Genomic DNA, 19,276 nt, shown 5'->3' with positions numbered 1-19,276 from the left:
TTAATTCCTTCTCAGTACGGATAAGTTCTCTCTTACTCTACTCGGATGGGTAAACTGTATCTCTTGTTTGAGAATGAAAAGCAATGGATTCCTTTTTTGACACTAAATGACAATGAAAGGTCATTGATACCAGTGGATTTGGCAACTGGTTGCTTGTCTATTATTCAAACATGGAAGGAGCCATTGTTTTTTTTTGTTTTTTTTAGTGTATCGATGCAAGCTTGCGTGCATATGCATCTCATCATACTCATGTTGCTGAAAAATAACTCCAGTGTACTATAGCCTTTAACATTTTGTCAGATTCCTTACAAAATTCTCTGTTCACGATGGCTCAGTTGAGACATCTAAAGAACTGTGGCAGTTTCAAGACAAAATGAATGTGCGACCGAGTGCAAAAACTAAAGTCACAGTTAGTGTTTTCCTTTGATGAGCTGAGCAGGGCTTTAAAAAGGAGGCAGCATCCAGGCATTCCGAGATAGGTTAATCTTTGGAAGGATTGGTCTTTTCAAGCAGGATGTAAAACAGCACATGTGCTATGTTTCAGGAGTGTGAGGTGGTCTCAACCAATTAGGAGTAGTTCTCCAGAGGTGGAAGAACGACCTTTTTGTATAATTAGTTATCTTATTTAAAGCAAAGATTTTGAATGAAATTCCTAATTAGGTGTCATGAAAGGCAAATTAAAGAGTTTTGTGATCCCCAAGGGATAAATGTTTTCTTTTTCAAAAGACTCTGAGGCACGTGCGTGTACACACACACACACACACACACATTTTCTCTCTCCTCATTATGACTGCTCTGTAGTTCTGTGGAAGCCTGTCAGGCGAGAACAGTTGGCATACCTGCAGAGAGCTCCCCTAACAAGCCATGAAATGCAGGTAGAAGACACTGCCCTTAGCCACTGTGCCTTGAATTCGAAGCTTTTTAGCTTCATTTACACCAAACATTGGTATTTATAGCAGGTTTTTCTGATCCTAATATGGCAACTTCAAGGGGTCCATTTCGGGTAGGGTGTGATGGAGAAAAGGCCGGACTCTAATCAATGGTTCCCACTGCAGAACTACACCAATTAGTCTTTATTTTTCACATCTAATAAAGGAAGATGTCTCAACACCAACCACACCACATACTGACATGTAAAGCCTTGAAGCTAATAGCTTTATTCTATTTATTCCACCTCCACTACAGATCCATCCATTTTGTACACCGTTTGTCCCTATTAGGGTCATGGGTAACCATTGTCACTCACGTTTACACGTACTATAAGGGCAATTTAGAGTCTAATTAACCTCAAATTAATGTTTTTGGAATGTGGGAAAAAGCTGGAGTACAGTACTTGAAGAAAAACTCCTGGTAGATGTGCTAACCCCGATTCCATGCAGATTGTATTGGTTACAATCCTGTAGAAAATATGACTGTTTAAGGAGGAGCCCATTTGTGTATATGTAATGTTAGCTCTGAATCTGATCAGTTATAAGATATATTGAGCTAGCGTTCATGTGGGTGAGGTTTTATTGCGTGTTGGAACAATGAAGGCATATTGGATATCGTTACTTGCCATCAAACAGCAAAGGCGGCAATTAATTGAGGCCCAAATAGTTTTCAGCTAAACAACAATGAAGATGTACTGTAGCTACAAAACACACCATGGAAAATAGAGTGAGTTAGCATGTCTCTATGCCTGCATACGCTCATCTGCTTCATTTTTTGTTTTGCAATACTTTGTTTATTCATTGGAAAGTGAGGAGGATTAATTAATTAATTAATCGCACAATAAAATTAAAATGAACGTGATCATTTTGCCAGCCTCTGCAGAATTGCCACGTGCATGCGTGTCTGTTTTCCCGCCTTCAAATAAACAGGGAGAGAGTTCATTATGATTTGTACTGTAGAACAACGGCATGAAAGGAGTGAGCCCTTTTATCAGTTATATAGTCTTGTTGTCTCTGTTTGTGGAGAGAGGGCCGGTAGAAATTATATTAGTAGAATGGAATATATTGTAATATATTTGTAAAATATTTTTCACTCTACTTTTCTTACAAGTCAAGTTAAAATCTGGTCTTGTTTGCAGAGATCCAACCATTTGGATCGTCTCGTGACACCCCTAAATAGCATAATACAGTTCAGTTATTCTCATCGTGTACACATGCTTATTTGCTGTCTGGGTTTAGGACCGTTACTACGAACAATGTACAGTGGAACCTTGGTTAGCGTCCGCCCCAGTTATGATTAATACACATGGTGCGAGTCCAACTATGTTCTTAATTTATTTTTATTACAAATTGTCCTTAGTTTCTAACAAAGAAGCTAAGACTAATTTTAGCTTGAGTTATTTCCTGAATATAATTCAATTCAATTTTCACCTTCTTTATCAACATTCTTTGGCTTCATTTTGGGTTATTGACGTGAGAAATACTACTGACTTCCAGAAATAACCAAGTACCTCCATATTACAGAGTTACTGCTTATTCCTTGCCGACTTCTTCCATTGCATAGACGGTAGCCTGTTAACTTCAACTGAGCCTCTGGGCTTCTCCTCCGCCCCTCCTCTCTCCTTCATGCAGGCATGATGGATACAGCAAAAATTCAGTCTATTTTGATATCCAAAATATGGTTGGTTTTGATATTGTCATTGATATCGATATTGTAAAAATATCAATATATCACCCAACCCTAATTTATTTGATTTTCAAATTGTTTTCTGCATGTAAAGCTAGAATTGTAAAACTATAATAACTTGCTCTGTGTTAACATTTTTGGCTTTCCGGAAAGGATTCATTGGATTGACATTATTTCTGATGGGAACAGTTGATTCAGTTAGCATCCGTTTTGGTTAGAGTCGGACCTTCTTGAATGAAGTAATGACACTAGTGATTTGGAGTACAGAGATAAAGAATATAAAGAAGAGTTGGTAATTATATTGTTGAATGGACACATTGAAGCTGACTGGCTACATACCAGTTGAACAGTAGACACATGGTCTTCTGTTAAGCATAAAAACAGTGACATTTCACACAGAACTTGATGTAACACGTCTCGACCTTTATAGGTGGATACGTGCACACACCAAATGTTACCCCCCTTCTGGGATGCAGCGTGTCCAGTTTTTTGGGCAGTAGTGGGGTGGGTTGAGAATGTGTTTTGAATGAGAGTGGCAAGTGGCGTCCACTGTGTGTTCTTTTAGACAGATCAATAGCTCAGTGTGTGAGAGAGTGTCTTAAGAGCTGTTGTGTGGTGCTCTCAGCTGTGGCAGACCTGTTAGTGCTGCAGAGGGGAGCTGCACGCCCCTGCCTTGGTACCAGCAGTGGCCTGAGGGGGGCTTTTAGTACGAACACAAATGTCAACCACACATAGACTATTAGTGTTTAGTGCAGTTATTAAATGGACTTTATTTGTCCTTTAGGAGGCTAAAAGGCTTACTTAAAGGGGACCTGCGTGACACCAGGGCAATTTGTGAGTTTGGTAACTTTGGAGCCGCTCATTGCAGACACATGAGCGCAGATACGTGTAAAGGATGTAGTGCTGCGAGTGTGCGTTTGTGGTCTGTGTGTGTGTGTGTATGAAGTAGAGTGAGTGTATGCTAAAAGGCACTTAGGCCATAACATATCTCACTAGGGTCTGGTAGCAGCGTGTTTTGCGGTCAGAGGCTTTTTAAAAGGTTAATGTTAATCTATACCAAACAAAGCCCAAGAGGAGCTTTTACAGCTCTGGACAGTTGAGTGAAATGAGCTTGATGAAATGGTAACTAATGCACTACCCGGCATGCTGTAAGTACCACAATAAGCAAAATACATCCCATATTGGATGTATAATGTATTGTGCTTTTTCACTGCCGCAAATCATCATGTAACTTTGTTGTTACAGCATGTTCTCAAGCAAGGGCTTTGCAGTCCAATGTGACCTGTGTGTTTATCTACATGGAAGACTGTTTTCTTTAATGCATATGAAGCAGGTCGGCACGGTGTGCTGTGGCTGCACGCGAGTCCATGCTTAGACGCCCGCAGAAGCAGCCACCTTATCGAAAAGAGAACATGAAAAGTCACCCGGGTTCCCGTGGCCGTAAATCACGCATGGTTGTTTGTCTCCTTATCACTCCAGGTGTGCCGATGCTCTCCGTCCAGCCCAAAGGGAAACAGAAGGGGTGCGCTGGCTGCAATCGCAAGATTAAAGACCGCTACCTGCTCAAGGCCCTGGACAAATACTGGCATGAGGACTGTCTCAAATGTGCCTGCTGTGACTGCCGCCTTGGGGAGGTGGGCTCCACCCTTTATACGAAAGCCAACCTCATCCTGTGTCGCAGGGACTACCTGAGGCAAGAAAAACACACAATCACTTCACCGCAGTCGCCACAAACACAAAAAGACACATGGAACATGAATTATTTGACTTTTGCTACAATCTTTGCTTTGTTTTCCTTTGCAGTGATGTGTATTTTACCACTTGCTCCACTCGTGGTAACATTCCAAAGGAAATAACTAACATTTTAAGATATTTTGGCATCTATCGCTTTGCCAAGAACAACACTCAACACCGCTGTTTAAATGCACTTAGGAAGGAGTGGTTTACTTGCTACATTTTTAATACTTGAGGTAACTTTTGAACAGCTTTGAAAATGGTGTTCAATTCCCCTGTTACCTCTTTGGGACAAGCCAAGAAGCATTGCTCAAAAACACAAAATTCTGACACTCCGCCTGCCTTTTCTGAAGCAATCAGTACCACAAGAAGTTCAATGCTAAACAAAAGTCTCAGCAAATCAATGTCACATTTGCACCACCACAGCCTGGCATGTACTGTATGTCTCATGTTTTAGTCTGCAGTGTAAGATGTTGTTTTCTTGTCCATCTCACAGGCAGTTTTACACAACTTTATTTTTAACTGAAAGAAAACATACAAACTGTTTTTTCACCGACAAATCTGTTCAGACAGTGAAAAGTTTCTGAAAATAACACTTCCTTGACGTGCACACAAGTATGTCACAAGCAAAACAACAACGGGAGGACCACAGTTCTTGCTTACAGTGGGACCCTTATCACACCACTGTATTATACCACTATTCAAGGTTTTTCCTTGCACTGCTACATCATATTAGACATGATGGTTCCAAAAGGTAGAACAAGAACTCAAATGTACAAAAAAATGAAAAAAAAAAACTTCCTGTAAGAAGTAATGTAACTGAATTAATTTGTTTCAGACGTGCAAAAATATGATCATAAAACACATTTTACAAAGAATAAATATAATTATGCATGCAGATAACAAAGCAAAATTCATATAAATGACAAATGAAATGGGTGAATTAACATTTCACCTGACTCTGTTTCATTCTAGCCCGTTACAGACGTAACTTTAATTAGTGAATGGTTAAAACTGTATGCTTACTGACTGGAACTTTATTGTAAACTTCAGCAGTAGATATAGTAGATAGATAGCAGTAGATATATATTATCATTACACACTCTGACCTGGCTCATTTTTTGTAACATGTCTCCCTTTAATCTGTTAACTAGGACCCTTTACATCACAATCCTATTGAGACAGACACTGTCGTTGTACTTTGGCTACGACTTCTTGAATTCAATGCTTTTTATTGTCTTCATTAAAGTTCTGGGAACTGCAACTTTTTTAGCAGTCGTGTTCAAATTAATCATCGATATCGGCAGATACTTGCTTTAAAACGCCAATCAGCTCCGCCCCTTGCTGCAGCATTCAGAACAAGCATTTCTGCCTTTTGTGGGACTTCCTGTCTTTCTGAGAGTGACATTTTGCACCCTGCAAAACGTGCCTCAAAAATGTCTCACTGGGGTGGCGTTTTGAAAAGCTTTAGATTGGTGTGGCATTTGGGGCCAAACACTTGGCAGGGTATGGTGAGGTTGAGGCTTGCGATGTGATCATCCGTCAGGCAGCAGTCCCAAGCAGCTGTACTTGCAAGTGTGGGCAGAATTTGGGGATGAGTACCGCCTGAGTAAATATTCGGGAGCATGCAAACACTATGCAGCACTTTTAGTGCAGGATGTACTTTGGTTGTGTGCGGGGCTGCGTCGGACTCCAGATGATGTGTGATGCGTAACGAGTCAGTGAGTTGTATTTCCTCTCTGGGCACAGAAGAGGGAGTCGGCTGTATCTGTGCTTCAGAAGGCAGCAGATGCGGCTGGAGGGACCCAGCAGAGGTGGCTAAACTGGCTTTTCATTCAGCTTTTCACTTAATAATGTAAGAAGACTAGAAATAAATACATTGTGAAATACAAACTGTGAGTTGTGGATACCAGCATTTTGTTCATGTTCTGGCTTGAAATAAGCTATGAAAATAAGTGTTTCAAAAATCTGTTACAGAAATCACAAGAAAAAATCGGTATTGTTATCGGCCAATTTTTAGTCATGGATTATCGGGATAGGTGTCAGTAGCATAAAATCCTGATCGGAACATCCCTAATGTCCACGTAAAAACACATTCCGCAGCGGTCATGCGGAGTTGTCCCAACCTGAAAAGGCAAACACAGGGCTGCATTATATTGTATGTTCAAATAGCAACACTGTGCGTGCGAGGAAACTACTATTTTTTCATCCTGGATTATAGGGGCATGTCCTGTCATGTTCGTAACCACATCTGTGTGTGTACTGATGATGCATAGTGTTGAAAATTTCACGATACTGTAAATAAAAAATAAAAAAAAACGGATCCACTGTAATTAAATTCTAGAGCCACAGTCAATGGTTTGGATACACCTTACCATTTAAAGCATGAGCAAGTCATTTCAAACTTTTGATATGTACTGTACACTGATAAGGAGTACAAAAGAGACTACAGTGTAGTGTGTTTGTATGTGTCATCGCCAACTACTGGTTCGGCATGCACATTGCAATTGCAGTTATTTTTGCAAGGCCAATCAAACTATACTTTGTACCAAACACGTATAAAACAAGAATTGTTTTGGTTGTGTGAACAGGGAGCATTAAGACAATGTATGTATATGCAAAGGAATAAATTGTTGCCATGTGTGGTCATAAAATGTAATCTACTTTTAGGCCACTGTGGACACTTGTCAGCATACCGAAACAATTACCCAATCAGGGCAACACTAACAAAACTCAGGTTGATAGCATCAGTGGTTTTAAAGTTGTTATTGCAAGGTGAAGTGAATTGACATTGCTACTGTAATTTTTGCCAAGCAAAATTACAAATAGGAATTGCCATGAAGTGCTCCTTTTGCTTGAGATGACATGAATGCCGAATCAAGATGATTACCCATTATAATGTTTTCATTGTTCTTTTTTGTTCTTGTCGTTTCTGTGTACATGAACACATGAGACGTATGTCATGTCAAGAGTTGGAGTAGAGCTGTGAGAAATGTCAAGGCAGCCTTGTTGCTTCACCAGTGTCTTTGTCTCCCTCCATGCTCACATGCACACACACACACACACACACACACACATGCACATCTTCAGATGCCCCTAACCATCTGCTAGTTAAATTAAACATGACCATTTCCTGAGCGTTAAGTCACATTCCCAATGAGATCGGACCACTTATCCGAGAGGGAATCCCCCAGAGGCTGACTTAGAGATGCCGGTGCCCTTGCTCCCCTCTCCCCCCTCTTAAAGACCCTCCCTGGCACTGTCCTCCCCCATTCACCAATTCCCCTTCTGCTCACAATCCCTCATTGATATCCACAGCCTACCTACTGGGTTTTAATTGGTTCATTATTCTGATTTAGAGCAACCTGTTCCAGCAGCTTTCATCATTTCACTAAGATTAAAAGTTTAGAGAACCTTCATCAACTTAGTATCCTCCTATACACCTAGCTCACTCAGGGATCCCTGTGACATTTCGCTTACATCTCATCTTTTCTCGTGACCCAGAAGCAGCCCTCTCTTAGTGGTGTTACGTTGATATAGACCATTACCATCCATCAGGTTCCAGCGTCAGTTAATGCTTTTAAAATGCAGTAAGAGCGCCACTAAAGACCCCTTTTTGCCCCCACAAGGGGCAGATGGTGCATATGAGGTAATAAAAAATGGGCAAATAACCAAGCGACGGCAAAAGTGATGAAGTGTAGAGTTGCACATGTAAAAATCTATCTGCCGAAATGACAGCACCCCTAACCCGGAAGCCATGAGAGGAAAAAAAGAAAGGCTTTCACATCCACACAGTAGAGAGGTGGCAAGTTGAGGCCAGAGAGTTGTAAAAACTGAGAACAACATGTGAATTCAAGCATAATTAGGGATTATGAAACAAAGACTTTTTCATGATGCTCTATTGGCCAGGATTGCCTGCTCTTCAGAATGAAACAATACTTAAAGACCAAAGATGCTTCACTAAATGCTATTAAAAGCTCGCCTTGCCTATACAGTCCACTGACTGTTTGAAAGAAAGCAATGCAGGCTTCATCCCTTCCATCTTTTTGCTTCCTCTTCTTGTGTGAAGATGAAGGCATCCCTCACATACAGTAATGACGCTAAATCTGTGCACTGAATTAGCCTCCTGCTCTACATTAAAAACAAGCAGGTGGATCAAACACACTTTGGTTATTTCCTAGACTTTGGAACCCTGCCATGCTCCCATTAATTATTATAGGAGCCCCATCTGTGATTGTCCTTCAGTGGCATTAGCAGCTTATTGAATGCACTCACGCATTCAGGAATCTTCACCACACACACACACACCTCTGCCACTTTCCCCTTCCACCCTCCAAATGGTTGCTCTACAAAACGTTCAGATGTATAAACCGTTTTTTTCCATCCACACTATTATCACAAAGGATAATAACATATTAATTAGGTGTTTCATTCATGTCAAGGGCTGCGTATCATATGACTCCACCAGAGGCTTGACAATCTAGACGTGATGTGATCATCTCCACTGCATTCATTTAATCTCCTATTTCATTTATAAGAGAGGACATAATAGTCATCCACTTATCAAAATGGCAGCATAATTAACTGTAAGAGGAAAATGTTTTCAGATAATGAACATTTTAATTTATCCACAAACTGATGATGACGATAGCTCCATCTGCTTCTGATTCACTTCTCTTCGAAAATATGTCGTGTCTTGATAGTTTGGAAGGTAAATCTCCATTGGAAGTCAACACGAGAGATTCTTTTTCCATAAACACAGTACAGATGAGTACACAACGAGCAGTTAAGGTATACACATTGCAGGTATACTACTTTGTACATCATTCTTGACAATTTTACCGCCCAAAATGCACAACTGCCGGGGGGGGGTAAAAGGCTTTCATGTCAATGCAGACCTACCAACTCAACGGGCAATTTGACTCTTGAATATGCTTGTATGCTCTCCATTATTTTTCATTTTCCTGGTATCGTTTTTAAGTCATTTTTCAGTCTATACAGTGCAGAATAAATCGTATTTCAAATCGGTGGGGGGGGGGGGGGGGGTAGCATGAAAAAAATGTTGTCCCTTAGGGGGTGCCTGACAGACAATAATTGAGAAGCACTGCTTTAATGCAAACCGTCGCAAATAAATATAATTCAAAAATGAAGTTTATAATGAAGTTGCATAATTTGGAGTGCAGTTATACCTCATTGCAGTAACTTGATTTTGTGTTGGCAATGTCATTCAATGCAGTACAACTAATTGAGATCAGCAAAAAAAATTTCCACCCTGAACTGTCAGCTAATAATACCTCAAAAGCTCAAACAAAAATGACAAAATTATACGTAACATTAATTTGAATTTTTATGAAATAAATTAATAAAAACTCCTAGAGCAGCAGCTTTTTCCTCACATGATATGTTATGCTTTCAAGACTGTTAGCGGAAGTTACAACAAGCACACATTAACAGCTTTTTTTTTTAACCTGACAAAACCTGAGGTCTCTGAGAGAACAGGTTAGAAGACATCAAGCGTTACAGTCCAATCTTAGAGCGAGGCAATGGGGCCTTGTGGGAGCTGAAAGTGTTTGACGTTCGCAAAACAGCACATTGAAAGACGGCCTTTTTTCACTAACAACTCCTTGAAGTTTGACAAAAACATAGAAAGGAGAGCAGAGTTTCTCAGGTTCCTTGCTGCAACATCGGCACACAAGTTAAAGCCTTCTGTGGTAACACAAAACGGGGAAATATAGCAGGTTGGTAGACAATTATTGCACGTTTCTAACAAAATAGGTTTGAATTACATAAGGGTATCCTAGTTAGGCCATGTGGGAAACAAATCATGAAGTAAACCATGCATGAGAAGGTTATTTGTTAATGGAAACTTGGATGCCATATTTTTTTAATTTAATAAAGCCTTAAACTGGATCTAATATTTCAAAAATAATTACAAAACAAAAAACAGTCAATAGTCAACAGTCAATACCGGGTCAACACACAGTGAGGCTGCTGATTTGGGTGTTATTCTTGCCAGATATTTCCCCGTGCTCCACGATAAAGTCAAAGTCTCAAGGAGCACTGACACACATGCACAGTACACACAAAGCTGAATAATAAACAATACATATAGCAACTTCTCATCAATCCAAGTCAATTTCAGACTTGAAATAATGCAGCATATACCCCGCCCAGTGTGAGTACAGATACAGATAATTTAGATGGGTAAATCCGCTTAAAATATACATTCATTAGCATTTGTTCCATATGCTGCAAATCTAATTAAACACAGTAAAAAAACACTTTAATTAACACAATAATTAGTCAAGTCAATAAAGTAAAAATAACTGATGTAGTGACTCATACGACGTATATGACTATAGAAAGTAAATATTCACCCTGATGTAAAGACTGTGAGGTCAGCAGTCATGTATATTGCGTATCCTGCATGTCATCCTGACAACATCTATTCCCATTAGGCGCACTTAATCAAAAGAACGGTCTCAAAAATTGTGCCTTGTATAAAGGAAAAATAATTTCTTTGGCTGATGTCTGCAGCAAAAATGTATACTATCTGAAAGGATTTGTAATTATTAATTATTGTCAAGTTGTATCTAATGTTGTGTCCGAGTCCAAAATAGGCCAAAGGTTGTCTCATGCAATCTAATTAAAATGATTCCAGAAATGTCGACTTTTAATGATTTTTGTAATGCTACAAATTACCACAATACTTTGACTGATTGAAAATTCTGATGGGTCCAATTTCATATGAAAGCAATTAAATGTTCATGCACTCTTTCTTTAGGTCAGTGGTTCTCAATTAGTTTTTGTCATGGCCCCCAGGGGACAGAAATGTTTTCACGGCCCTCCAATTTAAAATACTGTTGAGAAACTCTATGATATCTATCTATTTATCTGTCCTGTACAGACTGAACTCGAAACTAAAACCAGGAAAATGCAAAAAAATGAAGAGCTGTGAAGCATGCAAGCATATTCAATAGTCAAATTGCATGCTGAGTACGACAAATTCATATATGTTCTGCACAAAGTACTCCCTATCTGTGGTTTACCTCTCACGCCCCCCTGACAGTTGACTGCATCACCCCAAAGGGGACCAAGTCCAATACCATGTTTCGTACCAGTTTTGGCACACTTCTTGTTATTGATTGAAACTATTGGCTGTATGTGTGCCTTTGTTCATATATGTACAGTGTTCTTTTATTAGTTCATTGTGGGTAATAGGTTCCTAAAGTAGCCTGCAATAAGTAGCCACCTCTTGTTTTGTTTACAATTATTATTTACGTTTCAATTTTGCAAAACCCCTCACAATGCACTTTATACGCAGATAACAGATTTCTCTCTTGTTTCAACACTCAAAAAGGTTAAAACCTTCATTTTAATTTCAATGATCAACCAACAAGGTTGGACACAAAAAAATATTGCCTCAAGTGATTCAGACTGTACTGTAGCGTTTTTGTATCCATGTTAAATCCTATTGCTGCAGTACTTCTCCTGTTGCAGTCCTTCTCCAAACGAAGATTAATTTATTCCTTCAGCCACGTAACTTCTACACTCCTTCGGCATGTCTGCAAGAGCAACTTTTGGTGCAATGTTTAGCATCTGCCTCTGTCTTTTGGGCACAGAAGGTTATGTCAACATTGTGGGTTTTGTCTGGGAGAAACTTGCAAACATACAAAGACGACAAAGACGACAATCTAGCAATCTAATGTGCGGTTCCACCAATGCTGTCTCGTTCACAGCCACTTCCATATTAATGTATTATATCATTCATAGTAGCGATGTCATAGTTCACAGTCTCATTGGCTTCTGACTGCGTGTTCTCGCAAGACAGCTTTTCTCCTAATGAGAAATCTTGTCATGTTTTAATCTCATGACACCCCTAATAACCAATATTTTAGCGACGGGAAGAAAAGGTTGGGTTTGCCTGTTGGTTTCTATGTGTAGATCCTGTATATAATCTTTCTTTTTCAGCCTGTTTTCCATTAAGAAAATTAGGTTCAGGTTACCATGAATAAGTGTCTGAATTGTCATGACAACAAGTAAAATCAAGAATCTTGACAAGCCAAGTCATTATTTGTTCTAATTTCAACCACAACATTATCTCTTTTTCACTGAATTCAAATAGTACTGCTGCATTTATGCACCACTTATGTGCATTTAGGTTACTCATCATTCAGCCGGATATCATACTCGGGGCTTTGAGCTTGAAGGATGTTCAGCAAGCCATGTGTAACCTCTTCAAAAGTTATTTTCAGAGTACTCTAAGCCAAAAGCGAATGTACACAACTGTTGAATTGTACACTTAGTGGTGACTGAAATTAAGAGACTGATTACTGAGATAAATGAAAAATTAAGTACCTTTTTGCATCTCCACCAAACATCTTTGCTTGTGAATCCAAAAGTATTGTAACAGGAAGTGAAAAAAAAACCCTGCTTGAGCCTCCTCTGTTTGACAGACATACACTGTGTAGCAAACATGTAGTATTTTACTGTAACATCAAGCCGGTGTGGCAGTATTCCTGTTTTACACCCTATGAATCCCTCTGTGAGAATATAACAACCTTGTTTCTTTCCTGTAACTCCTCTGGGCCAGTGGCCTCTAATTAGAAGTAGGGCTGCAGGATAGATGTTTTTCTTTAACAAGGTGAAAGCAACATAGACAAGGAAGAACATTAACACTCTGACTCCTCAATCTGGGCCTTACAAGTTTACAGAAATGGTTTAACATGCAGTGGAGTAATGCTTCTTGAGACAATATGAAGCAGTCCCCTTTTTCTGCAGATTATAGAAATCTTCCAATGCTTATAAAACTCCACATGAAACACATGAATAGACGCAAATATGTGAAAACTTTGTGCCATTGTATTGAGGACAAAAGAAAGCTACACCTTGCTTTGTATGGGACTAATTAATCCAGGAAAGACGAACAAGTGCAGTCTTCTTTGTTCACTCAGCAATGTGTGGTGTATGGTTGAGGGAAGTGGACTCCGATGGAACTAACGCTGAGCTCCAAATGGGTAGGAATTAAAGGGAAAATCTTTCCTTTCAAAGAGGCACAAAAAGAAAACCTCAAGCAGGTAAAAACAAAATAAGTAGTGACAGCAGTACAAAGAAGAGCAATAATGAAAAGCTAACATGACTGACCAGAAAAACACAGGATGGGTAGAAAGCAAGAGAATGCTGGCAGATAATTGACTGACAGCAGAAGCAAGGGTGGGGCTAATGGCACCAAACCATACTGATGAAGAAATAGAAGAAGAAATATAAAAAAAAAAGATGAAGACTAGTCAGGGGTGGGGTTTGTTTGATCATTTTGATTTAATTAAGTTTAAAAAAAATTGTTAACAGAAGTACAAATATGCACATTCTACAAGAAAAGGAGCAACTATGGCACCACAAGCTAGCTTCAAGCTAGCATGGCTACTATTTTGTATGTTATTTGTGTTGTTTTCAGAAAGGGGTATCCGAAGACCCGTGAAACAGGGTCTGAAAGCTAGATTTGGAAACTTTGTACTTATAAAATTGAACAGCCTGCGTTAGAAATATTGTGAAGAAGCGATATAAAAAATATCACACTACAGTGAACCTTGGTTAGCGTCTGCCCTGTTGAAAATTTACACTAAAGTTTTGCCTCGGTTTGCATACATTTTCTGCATATTTTTAGCATAAAATATGACACAATATTTCTTGTTGTTTGATTAATACACTGCATTAAAACCAAATGTGTTTTAATGTATTTTTATCATAGCTAATTGCATAACAAACTACGGCGCCAGTGTATGATGTCATCAGCGGTTGACTCAAAACTGTTAACACATTTTATAGGCAATTACAATTACAGTTTTCATGCATAAAACAATTCTAAATACGTATAAATAATGAATGAAATGGTGGATGAAAGGGATGAATTAACATTTAAGGTTACCTTTACCTTCATTGAAGACGTGACTGTTCCCTAAGACACAATCTGGCAGCGAGACACCACACGTACACCATCTGTCTGTTTTCTCATGAGTTATTTCTTAAGGTGAGAAACACTATTAAATTGAAGAAATAACTTATGGCAAAACAGGAAAGTGGTATCCGTGTGGTGTCTCACGTCCACATCGTGTCTTTGGGAACAGTCACGTCAACAATCACGTTAATTAATCCCTTTCATGTATCATTTATGTGTATTTATATGCATTTCAAATTGTTTTCTGTATGCAAAACTATAATTGTAAGTCATAGATGAGTTATTGCTGTCCATGTAAAACAGAACATGTGTAAAGATAAGATGTAAAAAATGAAAAGGGAAGAAGCGGGAGGACATAAATCTTCTGAACTTGCGGCTTCATTATAGTTCACAGCCTTCTTTTGTACTAAACCCAGCTGGTGTTGCTCACAGACACATTAGTTATTTTTGATTTAGAAGAAGAAAAACAATTTGCCCAAATGGTTGAGCTCAGACTTGTTTTTGTTGTTTTTGCATTGTACAAGGGATATATTCTTTGAAGACGATTAAAACCATGTGATCGTTTTAATTAGATCATTAGACGAGAATTAAGATCTATGTTTGTTTCTCTCATTAACGTAACACCGAGCGGGCGCCAGGAAAGATTTGTGGATTACATACACATTGCCATTCTGTCCCATTTTCCCCATTCAGGTTACAGAATTTTCCCTTCTTTGTGCTCACTGTCGTTATATTTCCATCTGTTCTTATATTGCATGGAGGTAAAGGGAAGGTACCTTAATCTGTGTCTTCTCTCTGTTCTCCAGGCTCTTTGGTACTACGGGAAACTGTGCAGCCTGCAGTAAACTGATCCCAGCCTTTGAGATGGTGATGAGAGCCAGAGATAATGTTTACCATTTGGACTGTTTTGCCTGTCAGCTTTGTAACCAGAGGTAAGATTGCACCAGATCACCAGCAACATCCCTTCAAAAATGGAACTCATCAGAATAGCTAAGAGAGATGCCACACAAGCATGTTGAAAAAATAAAGTTTAGGTCTGCTAATTATTTTTCTTGATTTATAAATCTACCATATCTTACTTATTGTGTGGAAATATGGGGTAATAACTATAAATACATAGCAATATAAAGCAATCCTCACTCGCTAAATGTACTGCAAAAAAGGTCAGTAAGGATAATTCATAATGCCGCCTACAGAGAACATACTAGCTCCTTATTTCTAAAATCACAAATACTTAAACTTGCTGATATAGTTAATTTTCAAACAGCTAAAATAATGCATAAGGCTAAAAACAACCAATTACTTAAAAATGTCATCCAATACTTCTCTATAAGAGAGGAGAAATATGATCTCAGGGAAGAACTAAATTTGAAACACTTATATGCTAGGACTATGTTAAAAAGCCATAGCTTTGGAATAACTATGGAATAATAACTATGGAATGGATTAAGTAAGGATCTCAAACAATGCACAGCGATGAGCCCATTCAAGAAACAATACAAGCAGTTGATGTTTGCTAAATACAAGGATGAAGAGTCTTGAACCAGTCATAATGTGCTATATATATCACTGTATTGACAGTTACTATGGTACCCATTATGTCATTGTATGGTCATATCACCTTGTACTTCAGTACGAGGTGCATTATTAAAATAAATAAATTAATATATAAATAATAGATAAAAAAAAGTTAAACTGTATTATGAAAGCGGGAAGTGAACAAATGTAACAGTTACTGATTGTAAAAGTACCAGATGGAGGGGTAGGATTTAATAAGCTTTGCTTCTTCCTACTCCTTTTGGACATGTGGAACTGTGAACTGATTATGTGATGCACTCTATTGTCATCTGATGCATGTTCAAATGAAATAAAACCATTACTATAAATGTGAGTGTAATGCAAAATTAGCTCTTTACAGGTGGCAGTGTTGCTGCCCGGACACAGGTGTGAAGGGGCCTTTTCTTAGTCATGGCAACAAGTATGATATTGCAGTGAACACAAAGGCCATAAAAATAATATGACATATCCAAATATTGCTTTTTCCCCATTAGAATACTGTTGGTAATGGCAGCGGTCTGGGAGCAGAATGTCTCTCGCATGCTTGTCAGGGGTGCTGTGACCCTGTTCTTCAGCACAGCACAAGCCCATTAACCTTGTGCGGGCCACATTCAGTTACCATAGTGAACACCTGCTGTAGGGGAATTACGATCACGGTTTCTCTTCGTCTCACTTGGCAGACACCGTGTCACCTGGCACAGTAATGACTGTTTCAACAGCATGGCACGTAACGAACGCCAACCTATGTTCTGCTATGTCTTCGCTCCCCTTTACATCAATGAGCTGTCGCTACTGTGTCAAAGAAACAAATATTAGCATAGAGAGGTACAGTGGACAAGGCTGTGAGAATGACAGAATTACTTTAATTTCTTTACATTTTTTTAGGGTTATTAATCAATGCGCATTATGGCTTAATCTCATATTTTTTCACTGAAAATCTGTACATGGTCATCAGGCACTGTGAAACCTTCCTTACGTTAGAGCTGTAAAACACAAAATGGTAAAAATACACTAATAGATCCCGAGTCGCGCACACTCAAGCACACAAGCTAACCCCTGCTAGCTTCCGTTAACGCTCCATAAGAGGAGATTCAGCCATCACCATTTCAACCTGATTAGGTCGGTAGGGGATTGTTCAGTGTTTCTAACGATTTTGTGCCACAATGAAGTGGTTTGTTTACGTATTTCATCTATATTGGCATAAGTCATTTTCTTATCAATGGAAGAATCTTTGCTTATTGCTTAAGCTTTGCTTCATCCTACTCCTTTTGGACATGTGGAACTGTGAACTGATTATGTGATGCATTCAATTGTAACCTGATGTATGTTCAAATAAAATTAAACCATTACCAATCTTTACTGGTATACCAGTACATAAAAAATATTGCCAAACCCAACTATAAACAGTATAATGAAAGCAGGAAAGTAAGAAACATAATCTTTTGGCTTTTCCATTCGGGGGTCACCACAGCAAATCAAAATCAATCTCCTCCATTCAACCCTGTCTTCTTCATCTGTCTCTCTCACACCAACTACCCTCATGTCCTCCTTCACTACATCCATGAACCTCTTCTTTGGTCTTCCTCTACAGCTCCTACCTGGCAGCTCTAAACGCAGCACCCTTCTACCAATATATTCACCATCTCTCCTCTGGACATGTCCCAACCATCTCAGTTCCTGATCTTATCCATCCTGGTCACTCCCACTGAGAACCTCAGCACCCCCATATCTCTGCTACCTCCAATTATGCTTCCTGTCTTTTCCTCAGTGGCACTGTCACTAGACCAAACAACATGGCTAGTCTCTGTATACTTTTAATTTAATTTAATTCTTTAATTTAAATACTTTTAGCTGAAACTCTATCTATATCTCTATATACATCTATAACTCTCTTCTATTAGACATCACGCCTGACACATTTCTCCACATGTTCCATCTTGCATGCACAGGTTTCTTCACCTCCTTTTTACAATTTCTATTGTACAACAAACGTAATTTGATAAATGTCTTAAGATATGTGTTTATTATTATTTGAGGGCCCTAACATTACGTAATGAAAGAAAGAACCTAATAAAACAACAATAACATTTCCTAGCCAGCAGCTGTCTGGAGTCCCTGCAGCATAAGAGTTGCACAATGTGATGTAAACAATGGATAATAGGAGTGTAGGCCAGTTACCAAAATGTTATTTGAAAGTAGCATTTGTACACGTTTTACAGTTGGCAACACACACACACACACACATATCACTTTGTCACAGCGTGGGCACTAATTATCTTTTGCTTGTTTATCTCTTTCAACAGGTTTTGCGTGGGCGACAAGTTTTTCCTTAAAAACAACATGATTTTGTGTCAAATGGACTATGAGGAGGGTCAGCTGAACGGGAGCTTCGAGACCCAAGTCCAATAGTGAGAAGCTTGTGTCGTGGCAGCAACAATCAGCGCCACACGTTACAAACACACACGATGGATGTTCTGCTGCACTTGGAAAAAAGACAAGCGTCTGTCTGCTTGCCTGCAATACTTTTTAAGACCCCTTTATTTGTTCCTAAGGACTCTATTGTAAATGTTCAACTTTTTGCCCCTCCCTCATCCCAACACTGAGCAGTTACAAATGTTGATGTACAGTTGTGCCTGCTTAGCTGAGCACTATATTGCTTGTATGTTTTGTGACATTGGTTTCAGGTTTGTTTGTTTTTTTCTTTAAGAAATGGTTCATTGGAGGGTATGTACAGTCTGTTTTCTCTGTATATATAAACTGGAACATTTATTTTATGAAATGTAATGCAATTTTATTACTAGTGTGAATTAAAGATTCTTAAATGTTCATAGTGAGTTTTTCTCTCTCTTGTACCAAAACCAAAGTTGTTGAAGAGGGAGCCCATCATTTGATCCAAATGTAATCATGTCTCCAAAACGGCAAAGCTGTCCAAGGCCTTGCGAGAGAAAATATATTTGAAGTACTTCTTGAAATCATGATGCAACAAAACATGTTTTGTTACATTTTACAAAGCTCTGACGGAATTAGATAAACTGTTGAAAATGAACTCATATTTTATTTGGAATAAAAGAATACTTCTCCAAACTGTGTTGTTGTCAAATTGCAGGTTGTTGTGAAAAGGAACTTGGGCTAGCTCAGATAGTCTCAATGACTCAAGTGGCACTAATCGTCATCTGATAATGAAGGTGAATCATTCTGGAATAAAAAGAGGAAGGGAAGACAAAATGTTCAGCTCAGTTCAACTGTTTGCCTGTTATGAAGTGCAAAAGAGTATTACAAGAGTATTACAAAAAAAAAAATTATTCCATCAATCCGTTTTCTGTACCGCGTATCCTCACGAGTGTTGCAGGTATGCATTACATTACATTTTATCAGCTATAGAGCACAAAATAGTACCTTTAAAGGGGACCTATT

At 38.8% G+C, this 19,276-nt stretch overlaps 1 protein-coding gene across 1 annotated transcript in view; it reads left to right on the top strand.

Moving 5' to 3' along the window:
- Window positions 1–18,938, top strand: part of lmo1 (LIM domain only 1) — a 32,374-nt gene extending 13,436 nt beyond the window's left edge. Inside the window, exons 2-4 of the mRNA XM_058089274.2 lie at window positions 4,096–4,309; window positions 15,112–15,237; window positions 18,166–18,938. Coding sequence (XP_057945257.1) covers window positions 4,096–4,309; window positions 15,112–15,237; window positions 18,166–18,271 — 446 coding nt within the window. The 3' untranslated portion in view covers window positions 18,272–18,938. The remainder of the gene's footprint in view (window positions 1–4,095; window positions 4,310–15,111; window positions 15,238–18,165) is intronic.
- The last annotated feature ends 338 nt before the right edge of the window (window positions 18,939–19,276 follow it).

This window comes from Doryrhamphus excisus, linkage group LG13 (assembly GCF_037039965.1).
Source record: "Doryrhamphus excisus strain RoL-2023G ecotype Guam linkage group LG13, RoL_Dexc_Guam_v1.1, whole genome shotgun sequence".
Classification (NCBI taxonomy): Eukaryota; Metazoa; Chordata; class Actinopteri; order Syngnathiformes; family Syngnathidae; genus Doryrhamphus; species Doryrhamphus excisus.
Note: the sequence above shows the minus strand (reverse complement) of the source record. Positions and strands in the feature narration are given on the sequence as shown.